The sequence below is a fragment of the Ambystoma mexicanum genome, chromosome 6p, assembly GCF_040938575.1.
Source record: "Ambystoma mexicanum isolate Mex_15411 chromosome 6p, UKY_AmexF1_1, whole genome shotgun sequence".
NCBI lineage: Eukaryota > Metazoa > Chordata > Amphibia > Caudata > Ambystomatidae > Ambystoma > Ambystoma mexicanum.
The window spans coordinates 623,541,853-623,564,689 of NC_090935.1; the positions used below are offsets into that span (position 1 = coordinate 623,541,853).

The following is a 22,837-nucleotide window of genomic DNA, read 5'->3' on the forward strand; positions in this document are numbered from 1 at the left end:
GTGGGAGCCAAGCTTGATACAGTGGCTTGATTGGCTTCGCCCTCGGAGGAAAGAATGAAGGCCACCCTGGGCAAGGTACAGCGTCTGCTGGCCACAGACGTGGCCAGAGTGAGGTCCATCAAATCCCTTCTCGGGATGATGTCCTCCTGCATCTATCTGGATGCGTCCTTTGCAGGAGTTTCTCCGCGCCCGTTGGATGCAAGCGACGGGCAGCTTCGAGGACAAGATCTCGCTCAACGAAGTATTCCGCCAAGCTGTTTGATGGTGGGGCACCCGCGTGCATCTCGTGGCGGGCACAGACTTTCAGACCCCAGCATATTAGGTGACCGTGATGACAGGTGCCTCCCTGGAAGGATGGGGAGCGCACACGCGGGATCTTCGCGCGAGAGGCCTATGGCTCCCGGAGGAGCGGCCGCTCCACACCAACATACTGGTCCTCCGGGTGGTGTTCTGGGCTCTCAAGTCTTTCCTCCTGTCCCTCAAGGGCAAAGTGGTGAGGATCTTCACCGACAACACCATCACAATGTTCTACATCAGGAAGCAGGGAGGAACCAGATCCCCAGCCCTGTCCAAAGAAGCACAGGATCTGTGGCACTGGGCCGTTGCCCAGGGGATGTTCCTGGTAATCTTTCATCTAGCAGGGATAAAAAAACACCATCGCCGACTCACTCAGCAGTGAGCTGCGCTCGTGCCACGAGTGGGAACTACGCCAGGATCAAGTGGATCAACTCTTCCGGCGATGGGGCAAACCCCAAATAGACCTGTTTGCGACGGTGACAAACTCCAAGTGCCAGTTGTTCGCCAGCAGGTTCCCCCAGCCGAGGAGCATGGGCGATGCTTTCTCGTTCCCTTGGGACGGCCTGTTCCTTTATGCGTTCCCGCCGTTGCTGCGCAGGCTCATCAACCAACTCAAGAGGTCCCGGTGCAGGATGATCCTCGTCGCACCGAAGTAGCCGAGACACATATGGTTACCGGACCTTTTGGACTTGTCAGCGTCCCCACCAGTCAAAATGCCGACAGACGTGGATCTTCTCTCCAGAGAAGGAGGCGCCATTCTTCATCACGACCCGGAGTCGCTGAACTTGCAGGCCTGGCTCCTGCAGCGCTAGAGTTTGGAGGATACGATATCCCGGCTGACTGCAGAGAGGTCTTTGCAAAGGCCAGGGCGTCCTCAACTCTCAAGTGCTACGGACACAAGTGGAAGAGGTTCTCTGTCTGGTGCCGTGCACAGATGATTAACCCTCTCAGGATTCCAGCCCCTCAAGTGCTACCATGCCTACTGTCGCTAGCCAAAGCTGGACTATCTCATGCTTCAATCAAGATAGATCTGGCAGCGATTTCCCGATACACCAGAACTACAGGGCGGTCATCCCTGTGGTCTCATCGCCTGGTGAAGGAATTTATGAAAGGACTGTTTCGATCATTGCCGCCAGTGAAGGAAACCAGCCCCGCCGTGGGAGCTCAACGTGGTGCTGACCAGGCTCATGTGTCCGCCATTCGAGCTGTTGCATTCGGCCCCATTGAAGTTTGTCGAGGAAGACAGCTTCCTTGGGGCCATCACCTCCGCACGACACGTGGGAGAGATTCAGGCCCTATCCTGCAAGCCTCCATACCTGACCTTTCACGATACAAGGGTAGTGCTGAGGACGCATCCCTCCTTCATGCCCAAGGTGCCGTCGGACTTCCATCTCAACGAGCCCTTGGTGTTACCTGTTTTCTTCCCGTCGCCTTCGTCGCCGGCCGAGAGGACTTTGCACTCACTGGATGTAGCTAAAGCGCTGAAGTTCTACGTGGACCGAATGAAGAGTTTTCAGAAGACATCATAGCTGTTTGTGAACTTTGGACCTGTGAGCCAAGGGAAGGCTCTCTCGAAGGCTTCTATTTTCAGATGGCTCTCCGGCTGCATCATCTGTTGGCAAACCAACCATTGGCCGGCCGTCCGAGAGCCCATTCGACGAGAGCGATCACTGCTACCACGGCGTTCTTGTCTGGTGTGCCCCTGCTGGACATCTGCAGGGCTGCTGCGTGGAGGTCGACACACACCTTCACGAGATTCTACTGCGTCAACCAGGATTCCAGGGAGGAGTCCAGAGTCGGCCAAGCAGTGCTGCACAACCTGCTTGCTTAAGGTGAGCCACCTCCCATGGTTGTGCATGTGTGTACTGCTATGTATTCTTATATTCATGAGCATGTGAATCCATGCCAGACCCCATGCTGGAGAAGGAACAAGTTACTTACCTGTAACTGTTGTTCGAAGGGATTGTGTCCTCCGACGTATTCCTTATCTTTGATAATACGTTTCCAGCTTGCTGGCCTCGGAAGTTTTTCTGTAGAGGGCGCTGCGCGTCGACGTCCGCCGAGTCGATGTCCCTCGATGGCCACCGTATCGGCGGCGACGTCATCATGCCCATAAATAGCCACGCGCTGCGTCTGTTGCTCAGTTCCGTTTTTCCGCGCTTCATGGGGCCTCGGAACGTCGTTGTTCAGTCAGGATAACTACTATATCTACTCGAATAATACCTTCTCATTCTCGATGGCATCTTCATCGGAACCAACGACGCCGCGATCCGGCTTCAAGAAATGTCGAGACTGCGGTAAAAAAAATGTCGATAACGGATCCACACAAGATCTGCTTGTGGTGCTTGGGATCCGAGCACCATTGTTCGGAGTGTGAGGACTGCATGTCCATGACAGCAAAAGCCTTTAAGGAGCGCAAGGGGAAGTTCGAGAGAGGCAAGTCAGTCAAAACCTCCTCGAAGGTTTCTTCGGCTGAGTCGAGGCATTCGTCTCCTCGCCGTCAAACATTCCTATTCTAGATCTCTAAGTAGCTCCCACCATTCGTCGAGATCAAGACATTCAAAAAAGAGACATCGAAGAGCCCCTTCCTCGTCGTCTTCTGTGTACCCAGAAAGGGTCTCCTCTCCCCCTAAACACAGCTCTCAAGCTGAATGGGAGGAATTCAGAAAGAAAATGTTAAGCGTCTTCGAGAACGTGGCCTTGACCCCCTCGAAGACAGCTGAAGGTGATACCCCGGGTGAAAAATCCAAAAAATCAAAACGCCGCGAGTCGCAGCACCCGGCGAAACATTCCACCCGAGAGCGCCATGAGCCATCAGGTAAGAAGGCACCATCTTCGACGCCGTCGTCGAAGATTCCTTCGACGCACGGATCGGCGCCATCGACGCCGTTGTCGTAGGGTTCCTCGACGCATCGGTCGATCGACTCGACGCCGATGAAAGAGAAGACCAAGGCCACTCCACAGCGAACGGTGATTCCAAGGGCCTCCGGCACGACGCTGAGACCGTCGTCGATGTCCGAGTAGGATCCCGATCCTCTCGAGTTCTTCGAGACCCCTTCCAGTTTTTTCGACGCCGTTCTCGGCGCCTTCAAAGCCTGTCACATCGGCGTCGACGACATCTTGCTCAATAATGACGAGTTTGGCTCTTTCTGCCTTAGAGATGGGTTTTACACCATTTCAGAGGTCAGAGTACCCTGGACTATCTTCAATTTATGAAGAGGGGGAAGATTCTGACCAGAAAACATTTGGGTTACAGAGGACCACACTGCCTATTTCAGAGGATTTCACCTCTGAGGAAAGAAGGCTGAAGGACCTACAGGAGTCACTACATGAGGCAAGTGGGCTGGAAACTTCCCCAGAAGTGGAATTTGTTAAACCAGACCCAGGGGAACATGCCGAAACACCCTATAGAACCCTTATGGCAAGAATTATTGAATTTATGGGTAGGTCTGCGCCTTCACCTGTTTTTCAACAGGATGACCTAACAGATATATTAGACAAAGGTCCACAGGAGGACCCTGTGGTCCCCTTCCATGCAGCCTTACAAAGGAAAATTACATCTAATTGGGAAACTCCGGAAGTTATCCCTGCGGTCAATAAAAGATTGTCAGCCAAATATAGGGTAGCGGCTGCTGACCCTGAATACTTATCAAAACACCTGACTCCAGAGAGCCTGGTGGTTCAAGCGGCAACTTCATCTAGCAGTAGGACCGCTTACCCTACTGTCCCACAGGATAGAGATGACAAGAGGTACAATTCTATGGTGAAGAAAGTCTTCTCGGCTTGTAGTATGGCGTTTGAAGTCCATCAACGCCACCTGTACGCTCGCCTGGTTCAGTCACACACTATGGGAGTGTGCTTCATCAGCGGCTGACTGCATACCCGAAGGAGAGGAAAAGGAAGCCTTCTTTAACATTATTAAAGATGGCAAAGATGCCATGTGCGAATCACTTCAAACTGGCATCGATTCCGCTGACAGTATCAGCAGGGCCATGGCGGCAAGTACAACAATCCGCAGGCATGCGTGGTTGCGAAAGTCTGGCTTTGCTCCAGATGTACAGTCCAGACTTTTGAATATGCCCTTTGACGGCTCTTCACTGTTTGGGAAAAAGGCTGATGACAGTCTGGAAAAGTTGCAGACTTCTAAAGCAGCAGCAAAATCTTTAGGAGCTGATATCCGCCAAACTCCTTTTCGCCCCTCAGGAACCTCTGGGAGAGGAAAGTCCTTTTGCTATTATTCCGCAAATTGGAAAGGCAGAGGACAGCCGGCTCAAAGAAGCCAAAGGAGATCCACCTGAGGTGGACGGGTCAAAAGTACTAAGGCCGCAGCAGCAGCAGGTGCCTCTTTACCCTCGGCATCTGCATCAGCCGCCCCCAAACCACTCTGAGGCCTTCCCACACAATAAACCTGTAGGGGGCAGGTTAACTCACCATCTGACGGAATGGCAGGCTATAACGTCAGATGCTTGGGCATTGGAGACAGTGGCCCAGGGTTACTGCCTACCCTTTCTACACATTCCTCAGTCATCCACGGAGGAACAGCTCTCGAAAAGTTCCAGATCTGCTCCTCTTGCAGGAAATTATAGACCTGCTAGAGAAAGGTGCCATAGAACCGGTACCTGTAGCGGACAGGAACAAGGGCTGGTACTCCCCCCTACTTTCTCATACCAAAGAAGGACGGAGGACTGAGACCCATCCTGGACTTTCGAGAATTGAACCAGTTCCTCAGGAAGGACAAGTTCAAGATGGTAACTCTCTCTCAGATCCTTCAGGCCCTCCAGCGCCAGGACTGGCTGGTATCTCGGGACCTTCAGGATGCTTATTTCCATGTGCCAATCCATCTCAAACACAGGAAATACCTGAGGTTCGCAATTGGCGAGACTCATTATCAATTTCGAGTTCTGCCATTTGGGCTGACCTCCGCCCCGAGGGTCTTCACCAAGCTGATGTCGATAGTGGCGGCGAGTCAAAGGAGAGAAGGGATCCACGTCTACCGCTACCTGGACGATTGGCTGATCAGGGCTGGATCTTCGGAACAGGCCCAGGCCCAGCTAGATTATGTCTGCCACTTCCTTCACAAACTAGGCTTCTCCCTAAATTTAAAGAAGTCACAGATGATACCATCACAGCGACTCCAGTTCATTGGAGTGGTCCTGGACACTTCCCTGAGAAAAGCCTCGCCACCAGAGGTGAGGGCTAAAGCTATTCTACAGATGGTCACCAAGTTTCAAAATGCCCAACGTCCCCCAGCCTTCGACTTTTTGAGGTTGCTCCTGCATCTTCCTTGTGCCAGAGGCTCGCCTGAGAATGAGATCTCTTCAGTGGGCACTGAGAAGTCAGTGGTCGCAATTCTCAGGGAGAATGACAGATCTCCGGATTCCGCAACCTTCAATGGTGAGCCTATCTAGAGAACATCTTGAAAGGAGAACTGTTTTGGCAACCATGGCCGGAGATAACAGTAGTCACAGACGCCTCACTCACAGGGTGGGGAGCCCATGCCAACGATTTGACCATCAGCGGTCGTTGGTCTCCATCGGAGTCCAGACTACACATCAACCTATTGGAGCTGAGAGCGATCAGACTAGCGCTGAAAGCTTTCCTGCCATCAGTACAGGGGAGAAATGTCCTGATAATGACGGACAACACGGTGGCCATGCACTACCTCAACAAAAGAGGAGGCGTAGGATCACTGCCACTGTGCAGAGAGGCAATGCAGTTCTGGTTTTGGACAATCCAAGAAGGAATCTCTCTATCGGCAGTCCACCTAGCCGGAGAGAAGAACTTGACAGCGGACGCTCTGAGCAGGCAGAGCACAGTCTCCCACGAGTGGGAGCTAGCTCAGGAAGTCCTTCAAGAAATCTTCGCCCTTTGGGGAACCCCTCAGGTGGATCTGTTCGCCACAAGCACCAACAGGAAGTGCGATCTGTTCTGTTCAAGGGAATTTCCCCCCGAGAGGAGCTCTGGGAGACACGTTCGTAGTGGACTGGGAGTTTCCACTCCTTTATGCGTTTCCACCAGTCCCTGTTATTGCTCAAATGATCAGGAGGTTGAGAAGATTCTGGAAAACCATGATCCTAATTGCCCCGGACTGGGCCAGGAGAACATGGTACCCGGACCTTCTAGATATGTCCATCTGCCCTCCAATCCATATTCCACTCAAAGATTATCTTCTCTCGCAGAAGGGAGGTCATGTTCTCCATCCAGACACCAGAACCCTCAACCTTCAAGCTTGGCTTCTGAAAGGGTGAGGTACAAGGATTGGGATCTCCCTGATGACGTCATGGAGGTGTTGCTTTCGGCCAGAAGGCCAGCAACAAAGTCTTTATACCGCTGCCGTTGGAACAAATTTTGCAGCTGGTGTAGGGAAGAGAATATCGACCCTTTTTCATGTGGTACACCAACAGTGTTATCGTTTCTACTCTACTTGGCAAACTCAGGCCTTCAAGTTGGCACTGTAAAAGGCTATCTCGCAGCGCTTTCTATCTTCAAGCGCACTGCGGAGGAACCATCGTATTTCAAACTTCCTCTAGTGGTACAATTTCTCAAGGGATTAACTAATGTTTATCCTCTAAAACCATTCCAGGTTCCCTTATGGGACTTACATTTAGTCTTAAACTTCCTAATGGGCACTCCATTCGAACCACTTCACTCTTGTGCGCTGAGATTTCTCACGCTTAAAACTGTCCTATTGGTAGCACTAACATCTGCTAGGAGGGTGAGCGAGCTACAAGCTCTCTCCTGTAAACCCCCACATACAATCTTCCACAAGGACAAAGTTGTCCTACAGGTGAAGCCTAATTTCCTCCCAAAGGTGGTTTCTGAATTTCATATTACTCAGAAAATTACCTTACCTTCGTTCTACCCTCCTCCCCATCCGGGGAAAGAGGAGGAAAGGCTACATAGGCTGGACCCAAGGCGAGCTCTGAGCTTTTACATCAGCAGAATGGCTAGGATCAGGCAAGCAGATCAACTGTTTGTAGGATACTCGGGTCACAAGTTGGGACTACCCATAACAAAACAAACCATCTCCAGGTGGATTATTTTGGCCATTCTGGAATGTTACAAACTGGCAGGGAAAGAGCCACCCCAAAATCTCACGGCTCATTCAACCAGGGGTATTGCAGCCTCTTCGGCTCTCCAAAGAGGGGTACCGGTCCGAGACATATGTGCGGCTGCCACATGGTCGTCCGCACATACATTCACAAAATGTTACAATCTGGATTCCTCCACTACTGAAGAGACCAGATTTGGCAAGGCCGTATTACATTCGGTCCATCCCTAAAGGGATACATGACATTCTCACTCCCACCTCCAATTACATGCCACTGCTATGGGAGTCTATCAAAGATAAGGAATACGTCGGAGGACACAATCCCTTCGAAGAACAAGTTACTTCTTACCTTGTAACGTTCTTTCAACGGGATGTTCCTCCGACGTATTCCTTATCGCCCCTCCCAACCATCCCTGCAGTGATACTTCCCTTGTGGTTGCAGCTTACGCTTCTTCAAGGTCAGTAACCAATTCAGGCATGACTTTTCTTATGCTACAAAACGGAACTGAGCAACGGACGCAGCGCGTGGCTATTTATGGGCATGATGACGTCGGCGCCGATACGGTGGCTGTCGAGGGACATCGACTCGGCGGACGCCGACGCGCAGCGCCCTCTACAGAAAAAATTTCCGAGGCCAGCAAGCTGGAAACGTATTATCAAAGATAAGGAATACGTCGGAGGAACATCCCGTCGAAAGAACGTTACACGGTAAGAAGTAACTTGTTCTTCTCCAGCATGGGTCTGGCATGGATTCACATGCGAACCCTCCCTCCTACACCTCTGTGGCTCTTCAGTTGGTCATACTGCCACTTTACGTGCTACCAAATCTGAGGATGGCTGCCAGAGGCGGGGCTTAGGGAGAGGGCAGTCATTGGCTGGGGGCAGTATGACCCAGAGACCAGTGATTGGTTACTACTAAGAAAAACAGATCAGAAACAAAACTGATACTGATTTTTTCTTTACCGAGGATTCCCAGCCTGACGACGGGGAATATTCATGAGCATGTGAATCCATGCCAGACCCATGCTGGAGAACAGTTACAGGTAAGTAACTTGTTCCTTACTCCTTCCCGCCGACACCGTTGATTCACAGTGATTTGCAAGATCAAGGTGTCTTGCCAGTTGAACATCATTCTAATAGGGGGCGCTGTTGACCAAGATGGCCGCTGCCTGAAAAGCTCCGGCACCGACTACATAAATCCTTTCTCAAATATCCTGTCCCTCCTGCCATAGCTCCCTAGTAATAACAGGATTCCGGCAGTAAACTATCCGGGCACCAGCAGACGGAGTATAGATGTGAGCCGCTGCTGAGGAGATTGCTGCAGAGAAGTGCAGCATAGCGGCGCTGGTGTATAGCGAGTGGGGGAGGGGCCGCCCCGTCGGGAGACGGAGCAGAGAACACGGAGGCTAGTGCGGATTGACGTGCGGGGAAGGCTGCCTGGCTGTGCCCCGAGGCAGTGGAGTGGTACCCTGCCGCATGGAAGATAGAGGTTCCAGGGAGTGAGGCAGCTGCTGCAGTCAGGCGGCGTCTGGCGGGTCCGTCTGGCTGGACCACCCCCTCTGATGGTTTGGGACTGCTGCAGGACGGGGAAGCGGCCGCGGCGGGCTGCGGTGTGCCCCTGCGCGCAGTGCGCGATCTGGAGCGGGGCTGAACGTCCTTACTTTAGTGCCGCCCGGATCCCCCTGAGGCGGAGGACCGTGCTCCAGAAACTGAAGTGCTGTGGACTCGGCCTGTTGCCTGCCCCAGGGAGCCGTAAGATACTGCTGGAATCAGTAAATAGTGCTCCTGGGCGCCCTTGGGGTGCTTCACTGCTAGTGAACGAGGCGGGACTTGGGACAACTCTGGCCACGGTGCATTGCTGAGAGGCAGCAGGGAAGCGGGGGTCAATGCGCCATACGGTCAGATGCTTTGGGGCTGCCCAGTTGGATGGACAATTGCGGAGTGTTGCACTCCAGTGCGGAACAGTTTGTGGGTGGGCTGGTGCCCTTGCCCCTCTGGATGCATTGCTACCAGATTGGAGCGTCCTATGAGTAACTGGTGGAGCGGAGCTGGGCGGTTCGGTGAGTCTGTGCGGGAGAGGTAGGACAGTGCTGGCCGGATCTGGAATACTGGCGGGGTAAATTGCCCCCTGTGGAACAGTAGACTCTAAGTGCTCTTAAACAGTGCTGAGCAGCGGAGAGCGGATTGGATCACGGAACTGGCACAGGGTCTACCCTGATGCTGGTGGGTGCATTGTAAGACTGTGAGGTGTGGAACTGGCCTGACCTATGGGTGGCGGCATGGGCAACCAGAAGAAACGGGCGAGGATGGACCAGTTTGCTTGCGCAGACCAGGCCCAGTCTTCTGCCGCTATTTTAAAGCCGCCAGTGCCTGAGCAAGTAGATATGACTGCCCTGAATCAAACCCTGCTGGCACTGAAGGGGATCACGGATACGCTTGGGGGTTAACATTGATGCCTTTACCTGTAAAGTGGACATCTCTGCTGTGCAGATAGATACTCTGCGGGCATATGGAGGAAGCAGAGCAGAGTATTGGGACTGCGGAAGATAGTATTGCAACCCTTCAGTGCGAGGTATCCAGTCTGCAACAGGTGGTGAAACAAATCGCAGCCAAGAATGAGGATTTGGAGGGAATGCTGCCCAAACTAGGTTCTGCGGGGGCTGTGGGCGGAAGGGTGATATGGTATATGCTGGTTGTTGCCGCAAGGAGCACTTGGGTTGCCTTCGGAGTCCTGGTTGCCATAGACACTGCAGCGTAATCTAGGTGCTGGTGGGGGAAGGGAGGGCTAAGGGGTGCTGGTATGTTCTTTTTTCTGGCGTGGGAGGATGGGGTTAATGTTTTGGTTTCATTGTTGTGATGGATTGGGTGGGTTGACTCCAACTTTATTTCAGAAGTGTGCGGAGGTCCCTTGCTATGCGTTTCAGGGGGCAGAATGTCTTTGATGTGCGCCCATCTTGGGTTGGGTCATTGTACGGTCATTGTGTGTTGGTGGGATGACCCAGACTACTGCGCGGGATGATCGCAAAACGGTCATATCATTGATGTCTTGGAACATCCGGGGGTTTACCAATCATAAAAAGACACGGCTGATGGGCAACTATGGTAGGAACCACGGGGTGAATATATTGTCTACAAGAAACTCCTCTGGCTAGGGGTGAGCCTCCTCCTAAGCTTGCAGGGTGGGGCTCTCATAGATATGGCTCCTCTATCTCTTCCCATTCTAGAGGGGTAGCTACTTATATACACAGGTCGCTGCAGTTTAAGCTGCGTAGACGGGTGCGGGAGGTTTCTGCTATTGGCGGGTGAGGTATTGGGAATTCGGCTTCTGATTATAAATGTATGTGCACTGAATATGGATTCGCCAGTGTTCTTCCACATGTGTGCCAGTCATCTCCATAAATATGAATGAAATAATATGGGCTGGTGATATTAATATGGCCATCACACTATCCATGGACAGAGCTACGACGGCCCAGCTCTCCGTCTCTCAGGCGGCCAAGGCATGGGGTAGTATCTCTGACGCATGACCTGCATGATGTGTGGCGTTCGTTGCATCCTGGTGTTAGGGATTATACGTTCTACTCCGGGGTGCATGGGAGCTCATCTAGAATAGACTACGTGATGTCTACCACTTCAATTCTTGGAGCGGTCACAGAGGTCATTATTTTGTCTCGGACTCTGTCCGACCACTTCCCGAATTGCGCCTACGACTCAGGTGCCCACTGCGTTGCACTGGCGCTTCCGGGCTGCGGCCATTGGTGATGGAGCGTTCAAGACTGAAATCGGGGAGGATATAGATATATATTTTCAAACTAATGTTGGCTCAGTTTCGGACCCGGGTGTACTCTGGGAGGCCTTTAAGGTTTAGATCCGTGGGTGTTGTATCTCCAGAGAGAGGGGGGGTTTAAGGGCCATTAGAAGGTCCATGAGGAAGCTGGAAGACGCCATCAGAAGAGGTGAACGGCAGCTGAGTATTCAAGATACACCTGAACTGCGTAGTGACTTGAGGGCAAGTAGGGAGAGACTGCGGTAATTGGCCTGTGATGAAGATGGATACCTGGAAGATCCTATACAGGCGGCAAGGTACGGGGAGGGGGATAGGCCTAGTAAGACACTGGCCTGGGCCTTTTGCAGAGAGCGATCGTCTGTTAATATAGCCGAAATCGTAGACCGGAATGGGAACCGGGTGCGGGATCTCAAGGAGATCAATGAAGAATTCTGTTCTTTCTATGAGCAGTTATATACGTCCCGGCCCATGCCTGGGCACGATGCCCTGCTGCGCTATTTGGATGAGGTGGCATTGGGTTGGCTGGCCCCTGAGCAGGGTGCCGCCCTTAAAGAGCCTACTACAGAAGAAGAGGTGCGTATGGCCATAGAATCGCTCCCCAATGGTAAGGCACCCGGTCTGGATGGCATTGCTGCCGAATTCTATAAGGCGTATGCAGACCGCGTCATTCCCCATCTCCTTGCAATATTTGAAGGTGCCACGGCCAGCGGCACCCTCCCGGAATCTACAAGATCTGCATTCATAACTGTGCTGCCGAAACCTGGCAAGGGCCCCCCACTGTCTTTAATTTTACCTTCCCCTCTTGCTTATTAACACAGATAATAAAATGTTGGCTAAGATCCTTATGAGTCGAATCCTCCCGCACCTCCCGGCCCTGGTGCTTCCAGATCAGGCTGGGTTCGTCCCTGGGCGCTCCACTCAGAACAATCTGTGTTGCCTATTCACTCTTTTGCATAACTTTAACCCTAGCATACCAATGGTAGTAGCGGCCTTGGACGCTGAAAAGGCGTTTGATTCGGTTGAATGGCCTTTCCTTTTTGAGGTACTTCGCCGGTCTGGCCTGGGTTTGACGTATATCAAGTGGATTAAACGGCTCAAGAGCTGCAGTCTACACAAACAGGCTCATCTCAGAGCAGATATAGGCAGGGATGCCCCTTTTCCCCAGCTCTGTTCACTTTAGTGATGAACCCCTGGCATGTCATGTACGAGAGCTTCACGCGCGCCGAGGTATTCTTGCACGTACACATCTTTCCTTCATCTCATTATATGCTGACAATGTTCTTCTTTATGTCAAACACCCGTGCCAGTACCTTCCCCTGCTGATCCAGGAGGTGACCAGGTTTGGGGAATTTTCCGGGCTCAGGTTCAATTGGGAAAAGTCTGAGGTTCTCCCTTTAACTCCAGTGGTCCAAAGAGCGGATGTGGGCTATGACTTTCAGTGGCAACCGGAAGGCATACGGTATTTGGGGATCACAGTGTCTGCGGTAAGGGAAAGGCTGTATAATGATAATTATGTTGTGCCTTTGGAGAACTTGGAACTGAAGGTGGAGGCATGAATACGACTGCCAATTTCGCAGGCCGCCCGTATGGCGCTTGCGAAGATGGTGATAGTTCCTAAGCTCATAGTAATGTCCCTGTGTGGCCCCCTGCTGGTTATTGGACTCGCATTAGGAGATTACTTACTATGCTGGTGTGGGCGGATAAGCAACCTAGGATAGCCTACAACACTCTTGCCCGGCCATATGAGATGGGTGGAATGGAATACCCAGACGTATATTTATATTATCTTGTGGCTCAAGTGCAATACATAGCTGGGTGGTACCCTCCCAGATCTGAATCACTGCATGCCGTATTAGCTAAAGCCCTTGCGCATCCAGATGCTCTCATGGGTCTGCTGTGGGGCGAGAGGGATCCTCTCCCGAGGGATGAAGTCCAGCCTGTGGAGATAACATGCAGGGTGTGGGGAAGACTGAGTCAATTATTGCAGTCCATGCCTCACTCCCTCCCAAAATTACCGATGTATAATGTGGTGGGGATCCCACTAACGCATGAGAGGTCCTTCAGGGACTGGTTTCTATTATTAGTGATACAGTCCTTGGTGGACCTGATTCAGGATGGGCGCTTTATACAGTGGAATGAGTTGAGTGCTAGAGGTGACACAGATGCAGTGATGCTATTAAACTACTACAGTCTGAGGGGCATTATCAGGGCTAATTGGCCCGAGTTTCCTCGACCCCTGCCTGCCTCACCTGCCTTATGCTAAATAGTTCACCCGGTGTCGGGGGGAAATTGTTGTCTGTCTACCATCTATACGCTTGTGAGAAAGGGGAGGGTTGTACAGGAATTGGCATGTAAGAGTGCATGGGAGGCTGTATTGGGGAAAACACTAAGTGGGGAGCAGTGGAAATTCATCTGTTTGCAGACGCGATATCTCTTTAAATTCTCGATATAGGCTGACTCACTATAAATACATTCACCAGGCATACTATTACCCGCTGGTACTCAGTAAATTCTTTTCTGACGGTCGTCAGTGTGTAAAAGGTGTTGTGCAGATCGAGCAGACTTTTTTCATGTCTGTGGGAGTTGTCCCTGTATTAGGTCCTATTGGGGAAAGATTGAAGAGGCCATGTCGGAAATGTTGCCATCATCCCGTAGTTACCTACCTGAACTTTGGCATTTAGCTCTGACTGAGGGGGGTACACTCACTGAAAAGAAACTGCTGGGCATGGCCTCTGTAGTGGCCAAATATCAGGTGGCCAGGGCGTGGGGGAAGGTGGCCCCTCCTACCTTTTCTAGATGGTTAGAATGCATGGACATTTGTGAGCGACGGGAATCTGTTTGCTTCAACACTACCGAGCACCAGCCGTCCGTTTGATTATTGGACCACTTACAGACAATACCAAAGGGATACGATACACACTGCGCAGGCCCCTGGATCGTCCTTGGAATGATATGGGAAGTGGGACATGTACTTTATAGTCCTGAGAACTTGACAGGAGTAAAACTTTTCTGTTGCCCGGTATGGGTTTGGTTTTTGTCCTAGAATTGTGTTTGTACTTAATGGTCGGGTGGACTGGAATGGTAAAGTTGGGAGTGTAGATGTTGTGGGGGGGTGGGGTGCGGGTGGAGGATTGGGTTATTATACTATGTAGGTGTTGGTTACTATTTTAAAATAATAAAGAAAGTTTGAATAAAAAAAAGAACATCATTCTAATAGCTCCAATAGCCATCAGGGCTTACAGGAACTCAGAGGAGGGGATCTTCTCCTCCAATCCTATCGTCAAGAAACATTTGACGGGGCTCGTAAGGCTCTACCCGCCCGTCAAGAGGCTGCACCATGTGTGGGACCTCAACATAGTCTTGGGCGCCCTGGCGCACAAACCGTTTCAGCCAATGGCGTCCGCGGACCTCAGGCTGGTCACCATCAAGACGGCCTTACTAGTCAACGTCGGCTCGTAGAGTCGGCGAAATCCAGGCGCTAGTCGCCTCGGAACCATATACTATCTTTCACAGGGACAATGTTGTCCTGCAGACACACCCAGATTTTCTGCCCAAGGTGCTGTCTGCTTTCCACTTGAACGAGGAAATAGTCCTTCCTACGTTCTTAAAGCACAGAGAGTGCTGCACTGCCTGGATGTCAGGCGTGCCCTGAAATTCTACTTGGACAGGACCAAGGGCTTCCGTAAATCGGACACCCTGTTTGTCACTTCCGAAGGCTCAAGACCAGACGATGAGGCCTCTAAGGCCTTCATGTCCTGCTGGATGGTCTCGGCCATCAAAGAAGCGTACGACGGCAGCACAAGCTGCTCCCGGCCAACATGCATGTCCACGCAGTCAGGGCTAAGGCAACGGCCATTGCATTCCAACACCATGTCCCTTGTCAAGTCATAAGCAGGGCGGCCACCTGGGCCACTCACTCGGCTTTCTGCAAGCATTGCTGTTTGGATGCTGGCTCCAGATCTGACTTGGCTTTCGGACAGGCGGTTCTCAGGAACCTCTTTGCTTAATGAGGATCTCCTCTCCACCTTGGGGCCACATTCAGTTGTAATCGCCCATGCAGTATGGAGGAAAGGGGACGGGATGTAAGAGTAATTATAAGTTACTCACCGTAGTGACTAACATACTCTTAGTCCATAGTCCCCTTTCCTCCATACGTCCCACCAACCTCCCCCCTAATAATACTGGTGTCATTAGGCAATGTTAAATCTATTGTCAACGCGTCAATGGTGACTGAGGTGTGGCACCGGAAGGGCAGAGTCAGGGCAGCGCATGCTCCCTGGGCCGTGCCCCTGCGCGCCTCTAGATTTAAAGGTGAGGAGGATTTTTTCTGGTGAAGAAGGTTCTGTCTCCCGTCCCTTGGAAGGTATGCACATGCAGTATGAAGGAAAGGGGACTATGGACTAAGAGTAAGTTAGTCACAACGGTGAGTAACTTATAATTACTCTAGAATAGTGATAGTCTATTGGGCTCTATGTGGAAGTGCGGGCTTGTCCTATTCATATTTACTAACTGCAGTCAATGGGGAAGGATTGAGTCCATTTCAAAGCATCGTTAGGCTCCCCAAGACAAACCCGCAAGTTATTGACAAGGTTCTTATGGTCCACTGTTAAACGTATTCTTTGTTTTCTTTCCATTTGCTTGGTATGGCCAGGGAATAGTCAGCTTTTCTGATGCTGCCACCTACCTCCAGGCTGCCTCAGGAAGGCTCCAGGCTTTTCTTTCTTATTGTTAGGTATTTGGACTGTGTTAACAGAAAGTCACTTGCCATTGTCCGTGAATCGAAATAAACATTGAAATGGTCATTGTCTTATAAAGTAATGGTTTGTTGTTTCTACAGTTTGCAAGCAGTACTTAGAAAAGTACCCAGGAGACCAGGAACTTCTCTGGGAAATTGAAGGAGTGGGACATTGGTTTCAGCGAACACGCATTGCCAACAGAATACAAAAGGAAGCACATAAAACTATAGGTAGGAATGTTTACCATTGTGGAAATAAGGATGTGGATGTCAAATTAAAATACAGTAACGTTACTACCACAGGTTATCAAAGTCATAAACCATTACTTAATATTATTTCTGTGTTAGATCCCATTATACTCGGAGTGTAATTGTAAATTTATAAAAACTACTGGATACAAGTATAGGTATATGATTCACTGTGAATTTTTTTATCATGGCAGGCAAACATAGGTGTTAATAATGTATTTATTCCATGCATAACATGGATTGAATTAGCAAAACAAAAATAAATTCAACTCGTTTCATTACCAATACATATATCAATTCAACTTGTTTCCAACTCTACTTGTTTTAAAGCAACTAAATACATATTTAGATTTCACATGTTTAGAGTGATACAGCTAAGCAAATGATAGTAACATTTATCCTATTCTCTAACTTTGTGCATGCAACAGAGACCCATGTTGTAACCAACACGTGTTTTGACGCTGTTGTGGTGACGGTGATTCTGGACAATTAAATGTTCACTTGTCCAACTGCTCTGTACTAGGTGTAGTGTTTGAGCTTCCACAATATCCCACTCACGTCCTCATCAGGGTTCCATGTGGTTATATTTCTGTGTGCTTCATTATTTGGGCGTCTTTTTGAATGTACAGGACCTCCCATTCGAGGTGTTTCTGTGTTGTCTAGGAAGCTGCACTGACAGAGAGGCTGTTGCTCATCTCCTGTTAGTCAGTTCCAGCATTACCAGTTAATTAATCTGAAGGCTTAAAACGTGTTTGTGCTTCGTTCCTGCGTTCCCATCAAAGGTGGAATGACTACTTGACACATAAGCCCCTAATATCTTACAATTAAAAAAGCAGAAAAAATGTTACATTCGTTTTTATGACTGTAATTTGACTATCACATATCTTGGATAATGTTGATTCAATGGCATGCTTAAAAGAAAAATCTGACTGGGTTATAGGGTATTCCAAACACTGGTGCATTCCAACTAGTTTTTGGACTGCACTTCTTTGTCTCAAAGGAAAATAACAGTTCAATACTTTAAATTCAAACTTCTAGTATAAATCTGTAGTGAAAAACATATCACAAAAAACAGGTTTTCGATTTATGTGTGTGTACCTGCCCAAGACATTTTCCGGAAAAATATCTTTTGGGGGGTGGAGGGGATTGAGCCATTCTGCCACCCCCTCAAACAGAAGCACATTTCCAAGCTTGGGTTTTTGATTCTTCTAGTGTGCTTACAGTTTCAGAAATAAATTCTGGGTAGGATATTTAAATTATTAATATAGTAAAAAGTCAGATGCTTTTATAGATTTCTATTGCATAGGACGCGTTTGTGTCTGTAATCGAAGTTTGTGTTAGGTCATTATTGCCAAATGCTTTCATGATGGCAAAAGGTTGATGGGTTCAGATCTTAAGTGGCACATTTCTGTGGCATTGCTCACCATATTGTGCCATTAAAGGGAGAAGGTAATGCACCCTTTAGAACTACTGTGCATCTGAGTGTTAACCCTCAGTACATGCCCAGGCAAATAGAGAGTGGAACAGGCAATTTCTTTTAAAAAGCCACACATGTCATGGTACCACCTACTGCCCATCCCTAGAAGTTCACCTCCCGCTCAAAGCAACACAGCAAGGCACTATGGGTATGTAGGCATCAAATGTAATGCTTGGGTTTTTGCTCCATTTTAGGTAAATGTCATTGTTGTGTAGGGCAGAACTTGTTTATACATAGTACACATAAACAAAGTTGGAGCAATTTTAGAGTTGAATCTGCTGCGCACGTCAATGAGAGTGCTGAGAACTTGTTATGGAGATAGGATGCACATTAAACAGCTGCAGGTGATTGAATAAGCGAGGTCCAGCTGCCCCAAGGGACCTAAATAACAATGAACACAATAGAAGCACAATAACACTGCGCTGTAAAAACACAAGCGCATATCTTGATTGAATTTATTCTTGGGACACTACCGACATGTGTTTCGACCTCATGGTCTTCCTCTGCACATGCACCCCGTCAGTACTAGTTAGCTCAACAGAGCATCCGTTGATTATCAACAGAACGCACTGCCGTGTGATTTTTGTAGAGCATTGAGCTTGCTTGCTTCTACTTACCCCTATCAGGTTTGTCATAGTAGTGAAAAGACAAGCTGAGCGAGTGTGGGGGAAAAAAAATCAAAACACAGAAAACAGAAAAATGAAATTAATAGACAAGATATACAAAGAAAAGATCTTTGAGGCAAAAAAACTTTATTATGATGAACAAATCAAAAACGCAGGAAATAACACTAAAAAACTATTCGAGTTATACAAATCATGGGGAAAACCAAGTGCTATTACCCATGCTTATTGTTCCCAACAAGGATGATTGTGACACAGATGCGCCCAGATGCCTTTGGGGCAGGTGCGCAATATAAATATACAAATACAGTACAAAAAGCATTTAGGACAAGGTCTCACTGACTCGCAATAAAATCCAAAGTAAACTTAACACCAATAAAATGCTATGCAAGCAAGAAACTGGCATTGATCAAAAAACCAAGAACATGTCTCCTGGGTATTCCTTCAACCCTATCACTATTGAAGATGCCCCCACAATCCTAGCCAATACTAGGCCCACGCCTTGTATAGGAGACCTTCTCCCGGCCCAAATCATTCTCAATAATACCAACAAATGTTCCCCCTTTCTTACCAGACTCATTAACGCTTCCTTTTCATATAGGAATGTACCTACCTCTATTAAGGAAGTAGCAGGTACTCCTATAATCAAGAAACCTGAATGTAGTGCTGAAGACCCAGCAAACATACGACCAGTCACAAACACCCCATTTTTACTGTACATTCTGGATAAGGCAGCCACACTTCAATTACAGACACACCTTGAAACATCACAAGCTTTCCATCATAAACCATCTGGTTTTCGAAGAATCAAGCACCCTCCTGGAATTACAGACACACATGTTAGAGAGACTTGACGAATGAAAGACTGTGTTGCTCATCTTACTAGATCGCTCTGCGGCATTTGATTTACTGGATCACCCTTGATTGCTAGAAACACTAGTTGCTTCAGGTAACTGTTCCAGCCACCTTACCGAAAGGATAAGCACATTTCTGAGTGAACCTCCAGAATATGTAGGCGTACAGTCTGCTCAGACCCTGCCCCTATCAATTACGGAGTGCCTCAGGGGGCCGTTATCTCCCTGTCCCTCTTTAACATATACATAAAGCCACTTTGTGATATACTAGGAGACAAGGGTCTCCATTTTAGCAACTACACTGATAATTTTCAGCTTATTATGGACCTCAGTGGTGACTATCTTTCTAAAACTGTTAAGCTGAACGACATCTACTTACTCATCCAGGAATGGATGATTAGTAACTGGAAATGTTTAAATAGCTGAAGGACCGAGCTACTGATCTTTGGGACAGACCAAGCAATAAGTAAGCTCAACCCATCCTACGCTAGCTCTATGCTTGACAACTGTTCCATTGAGGTAGTTGACAAGGTAAAAACGCTTGGTGCAGTACTTGAGGCATCCCTGAATTCAGATGCCCATGTCAACATTATTGCCAAGAATACATATTACCATCTTAAAATTCTGAGACAAATAAACCCACTGGTGTCGCGAAAAAACTTTGAAACCCTGGTCAGAGCTATCATTCTACCTCGGCTGGACTATTGTTAGTGGAGCCAGCAAAAGAAATATCCAGAAGCTACAGATCATTCAGAATTATGCTGTCCGGATTATACACAATGTATCTAGGAAAAGAACACCTCTCCAACTATTGGAAGAAACTTCATTGGCTGCCGATGGAAAAAAGAATCCAGTTTAAGGTACTATCGTTAACCCATAAATTCATACATGGGAAGGTGCCAGGAATATTTGAAACATACCTTGACACGATACTCTCCTAACAGAATACTTTAAACTCAGCACATTTTACCGTTCCTCATGCCAAACTAGTTAGAGGAAAAGGTAGATCCTTCCCCTTTAGAGCCGCGGATGCATGGAATAATCTATCTATAGCCGTGAGATTAGAAGAAAGATACAATACATTTGTAAAAGACTTGAAAATGTTTCTCTTCGAGTGAATAGTTGCTGACCATGTATGTCTTGTCCTACCTTTGTGTATATCTGTGCGCCCTGATGCCTGCAGGCTATGGCGGGTTAGAAATAAACAAATAAAAAGAAATAAATAAGTGTTCTAGATCAGACTAGACGAAGACTGCAAGGTCAAAACACGTGTCGGCTGTGTCCTAAGAATAAATTCAATCAAGATATATGTTTGTATTTTTACAGTGCAGTGTGATGGTGCTTCTATTGTGCTCATTCAAGACCAACAGCTCAATATGTGTTTACCCTGTTTGTGGATCGTCAGTGTGGTGAAGTCAACATTCTTCAGATGGAAGCCTTGGGGCATGTTTAGCAAACACAAATGCATATTTCAGTTGGAATACCACACATCACGCCATTAGAAAAAAAGTTTGACACACACTGCTTGAAATAAAATCTACCGAACTGTAACATTTCAGAAATTGAGGGTTTTTTATGTCGGTTATTCCTGAAACAAAAATCATTCTATCACACTGGGTACAGAGCTTGTGCGTGAAGTGTATTATGCATGTGTGTATATTCTCTGTAATAGTGGTCTATGGCATTATCAGCCTTACTGTGGGCTTTTTCTTGACAGAAATGTGATCTGCTAGTAACTAAATTCTACAATTACTGCTGCACATGTGTACCTAGCTATAAACAGTACAGCCCAGCAGCTAAGTGCTTCACTTGAGCAACTGGCCAGACATCTAGAGATATTAGAACCTACCTACCTTAATTTCAAAATGAAATACATTCTAGATACATTTGTAGACCCCTATGTTAACAGGCGAGTAATTCCTACCGTTTATTGGTTTGGAAATCCGGGGGTTCCATTTGGGTTAGTATGAATTTTATTGTAGATGGCATCTCAATTTTGTTTTAATTTATTAGCATGGCCAAAACCGAGCATGTTATAACTTTTTCTCTTTTTTACTATTTCCCTCTACCAGCTGTGGAAATCTGAAAAATACTCATTGTTCAAAGGTCTATCATTTTTTGGTACATCATTAACTTATGAACACTTGACCTGTTACTTTTGGGCTTGCAATTAGGTGCACCTTGTATACATCTTGGATTTTTCATCCTAATTTGAAATATTGGGGTTCGAGTAACCCTTTTAATTCATTTTTAGCTTTATTTCGGATTTGACTCCTAAAAGAAGAGAAACAACATAGCAATAATAAATGCAAATATTTAACAGTTCTAAATAAGTACCCATGACCCTTTTACTCCGACTGCCTACGTGGAGTTATAAACACATTCCAGTCAGATTATCATACTCAACCTAGAGGTTTTTGTTCTACGGGGTTTTATTGAAGTAGATCATTCTGTGGTCATTTATATTGAGAAAATTACTTCCAATTTCTTTCTGTTTATCTTTTTTTTTTAAATGAGGGGTCCCCCCCCCCCATAAACCCTTCCGTCCCACAACTACCCATACTCCCACCATCTATACCCCATACAAACATATAGTATATATGTATTTCCAACAAAACCATGCTATATGGATGTTTTACCCAAAGTTTGCTCCTGGAACAGGTATGCTTGCTCACAGTCATCTTGCTAATTTCCACTAATACTTATATGCAGTGAATGTAGGGCATCTTTAGAGAACAATATAGCAATTAATCTCACTTACCTTTCCAAAGTATTCCATCGTACACGCTCTCTACGTCTAGCTGCTCCGTTATTCTGTGGTATGAAAAGCTGTTCTCTTCGTCCAGTGGTTCAATTAACCTACTATATGAAAAACAAAGATCTGGCCCTTCGGACAGTCGTAAAACTACTAGTTTGTTGAACGCCTATTTCTCAGCTCTTTTAGATGCATATAGGGTGACTGGTACCCATAATTCAAGAGTCAACTACCTTCATGACAGTAGTTTAGCGCCCCAGGTTAGAAGCCTATAAAGGAACTCTAACCCAAAATCCAAGCTCCTTTATTTCAGAGAAACTAGCTCTAACTGCAGGATATTCCCAATGCAACTCAACATTCTAAAGCCACACACTCCTAAATGGAGTGCCTTACATATTTTGCCTAATCACTCTTTAGATTCACCACCATTTCATTGATGATGCAATCTGCTCAGGTACTAGGTCTCAGAGCTAATCACCAATAGTACAGGATGATGTCAGTACAGCACCAGCTTCATAACCTTAAGTCCCCAAGATGGAAATAGAGTCAGAGGGCCTGACTCACAAAGATTTACACTGAAGAAAATGAGTAGATGCCTGTAAGCATCTCAGTTCTGCTCCTGCAACCTTATCCCTGATTCACAAAGTTGGGAGATGCTTACATGCAAGTACGATTCACCAAGATGTGCTTAAGGGCATCTCAAAGATTTGCCATGCATCTCCAGATTGGCTTCGATTTTAGACTCTGTGAATCAGATACAAGGAAGCAGCTGCAAATCTGAGATAACCAAAGGCATCTTCTCATTTGCTCCAGTCAAAATATTTGTCAGGCAGGGCCGTACTGTCCCCAAAACACAGTGATTCTCAAGAATTAACTTGAATAACAAATGTGCAGGGAATGCACACCTTTTTTCACTTGTATGATTTAGGAAATGTGCAGGTCACCTTGTTCAGAAAGGTGACCCGTACATTTACAGGGGGATGGATGGTGCACTCGCAACACTAATGTA

At 47.8% G+C, this 22,837-nt stretch overlaps 1 protein-coding gene across 6 annotated transcripts in view; it reads left to right on the plus strand.

Moving 5' to 3' along the window:
• Window positions 1-22,837, plus strand: part of FAM169A (family with sequence similarity 169 member A) — a 988,180-nt gene that overhangs the window by 607,206 nt on the left and 358,137 nt on the right. For all 6 annotated transcript variants that reach the window (XM_069627477.1, XM_069627479.1, XM_069627476.1 and 3 more), the window contains exon 7: window positions 15,973-16,101. In XM_069627477.1, the coding sequence (XP_069483578.1) occupies window positions 15,973-16,101 (129 nt within the window). The remainder of the gene's footprint in view (window positions 1-15,972; window positions 16,102-22,837) is intronic.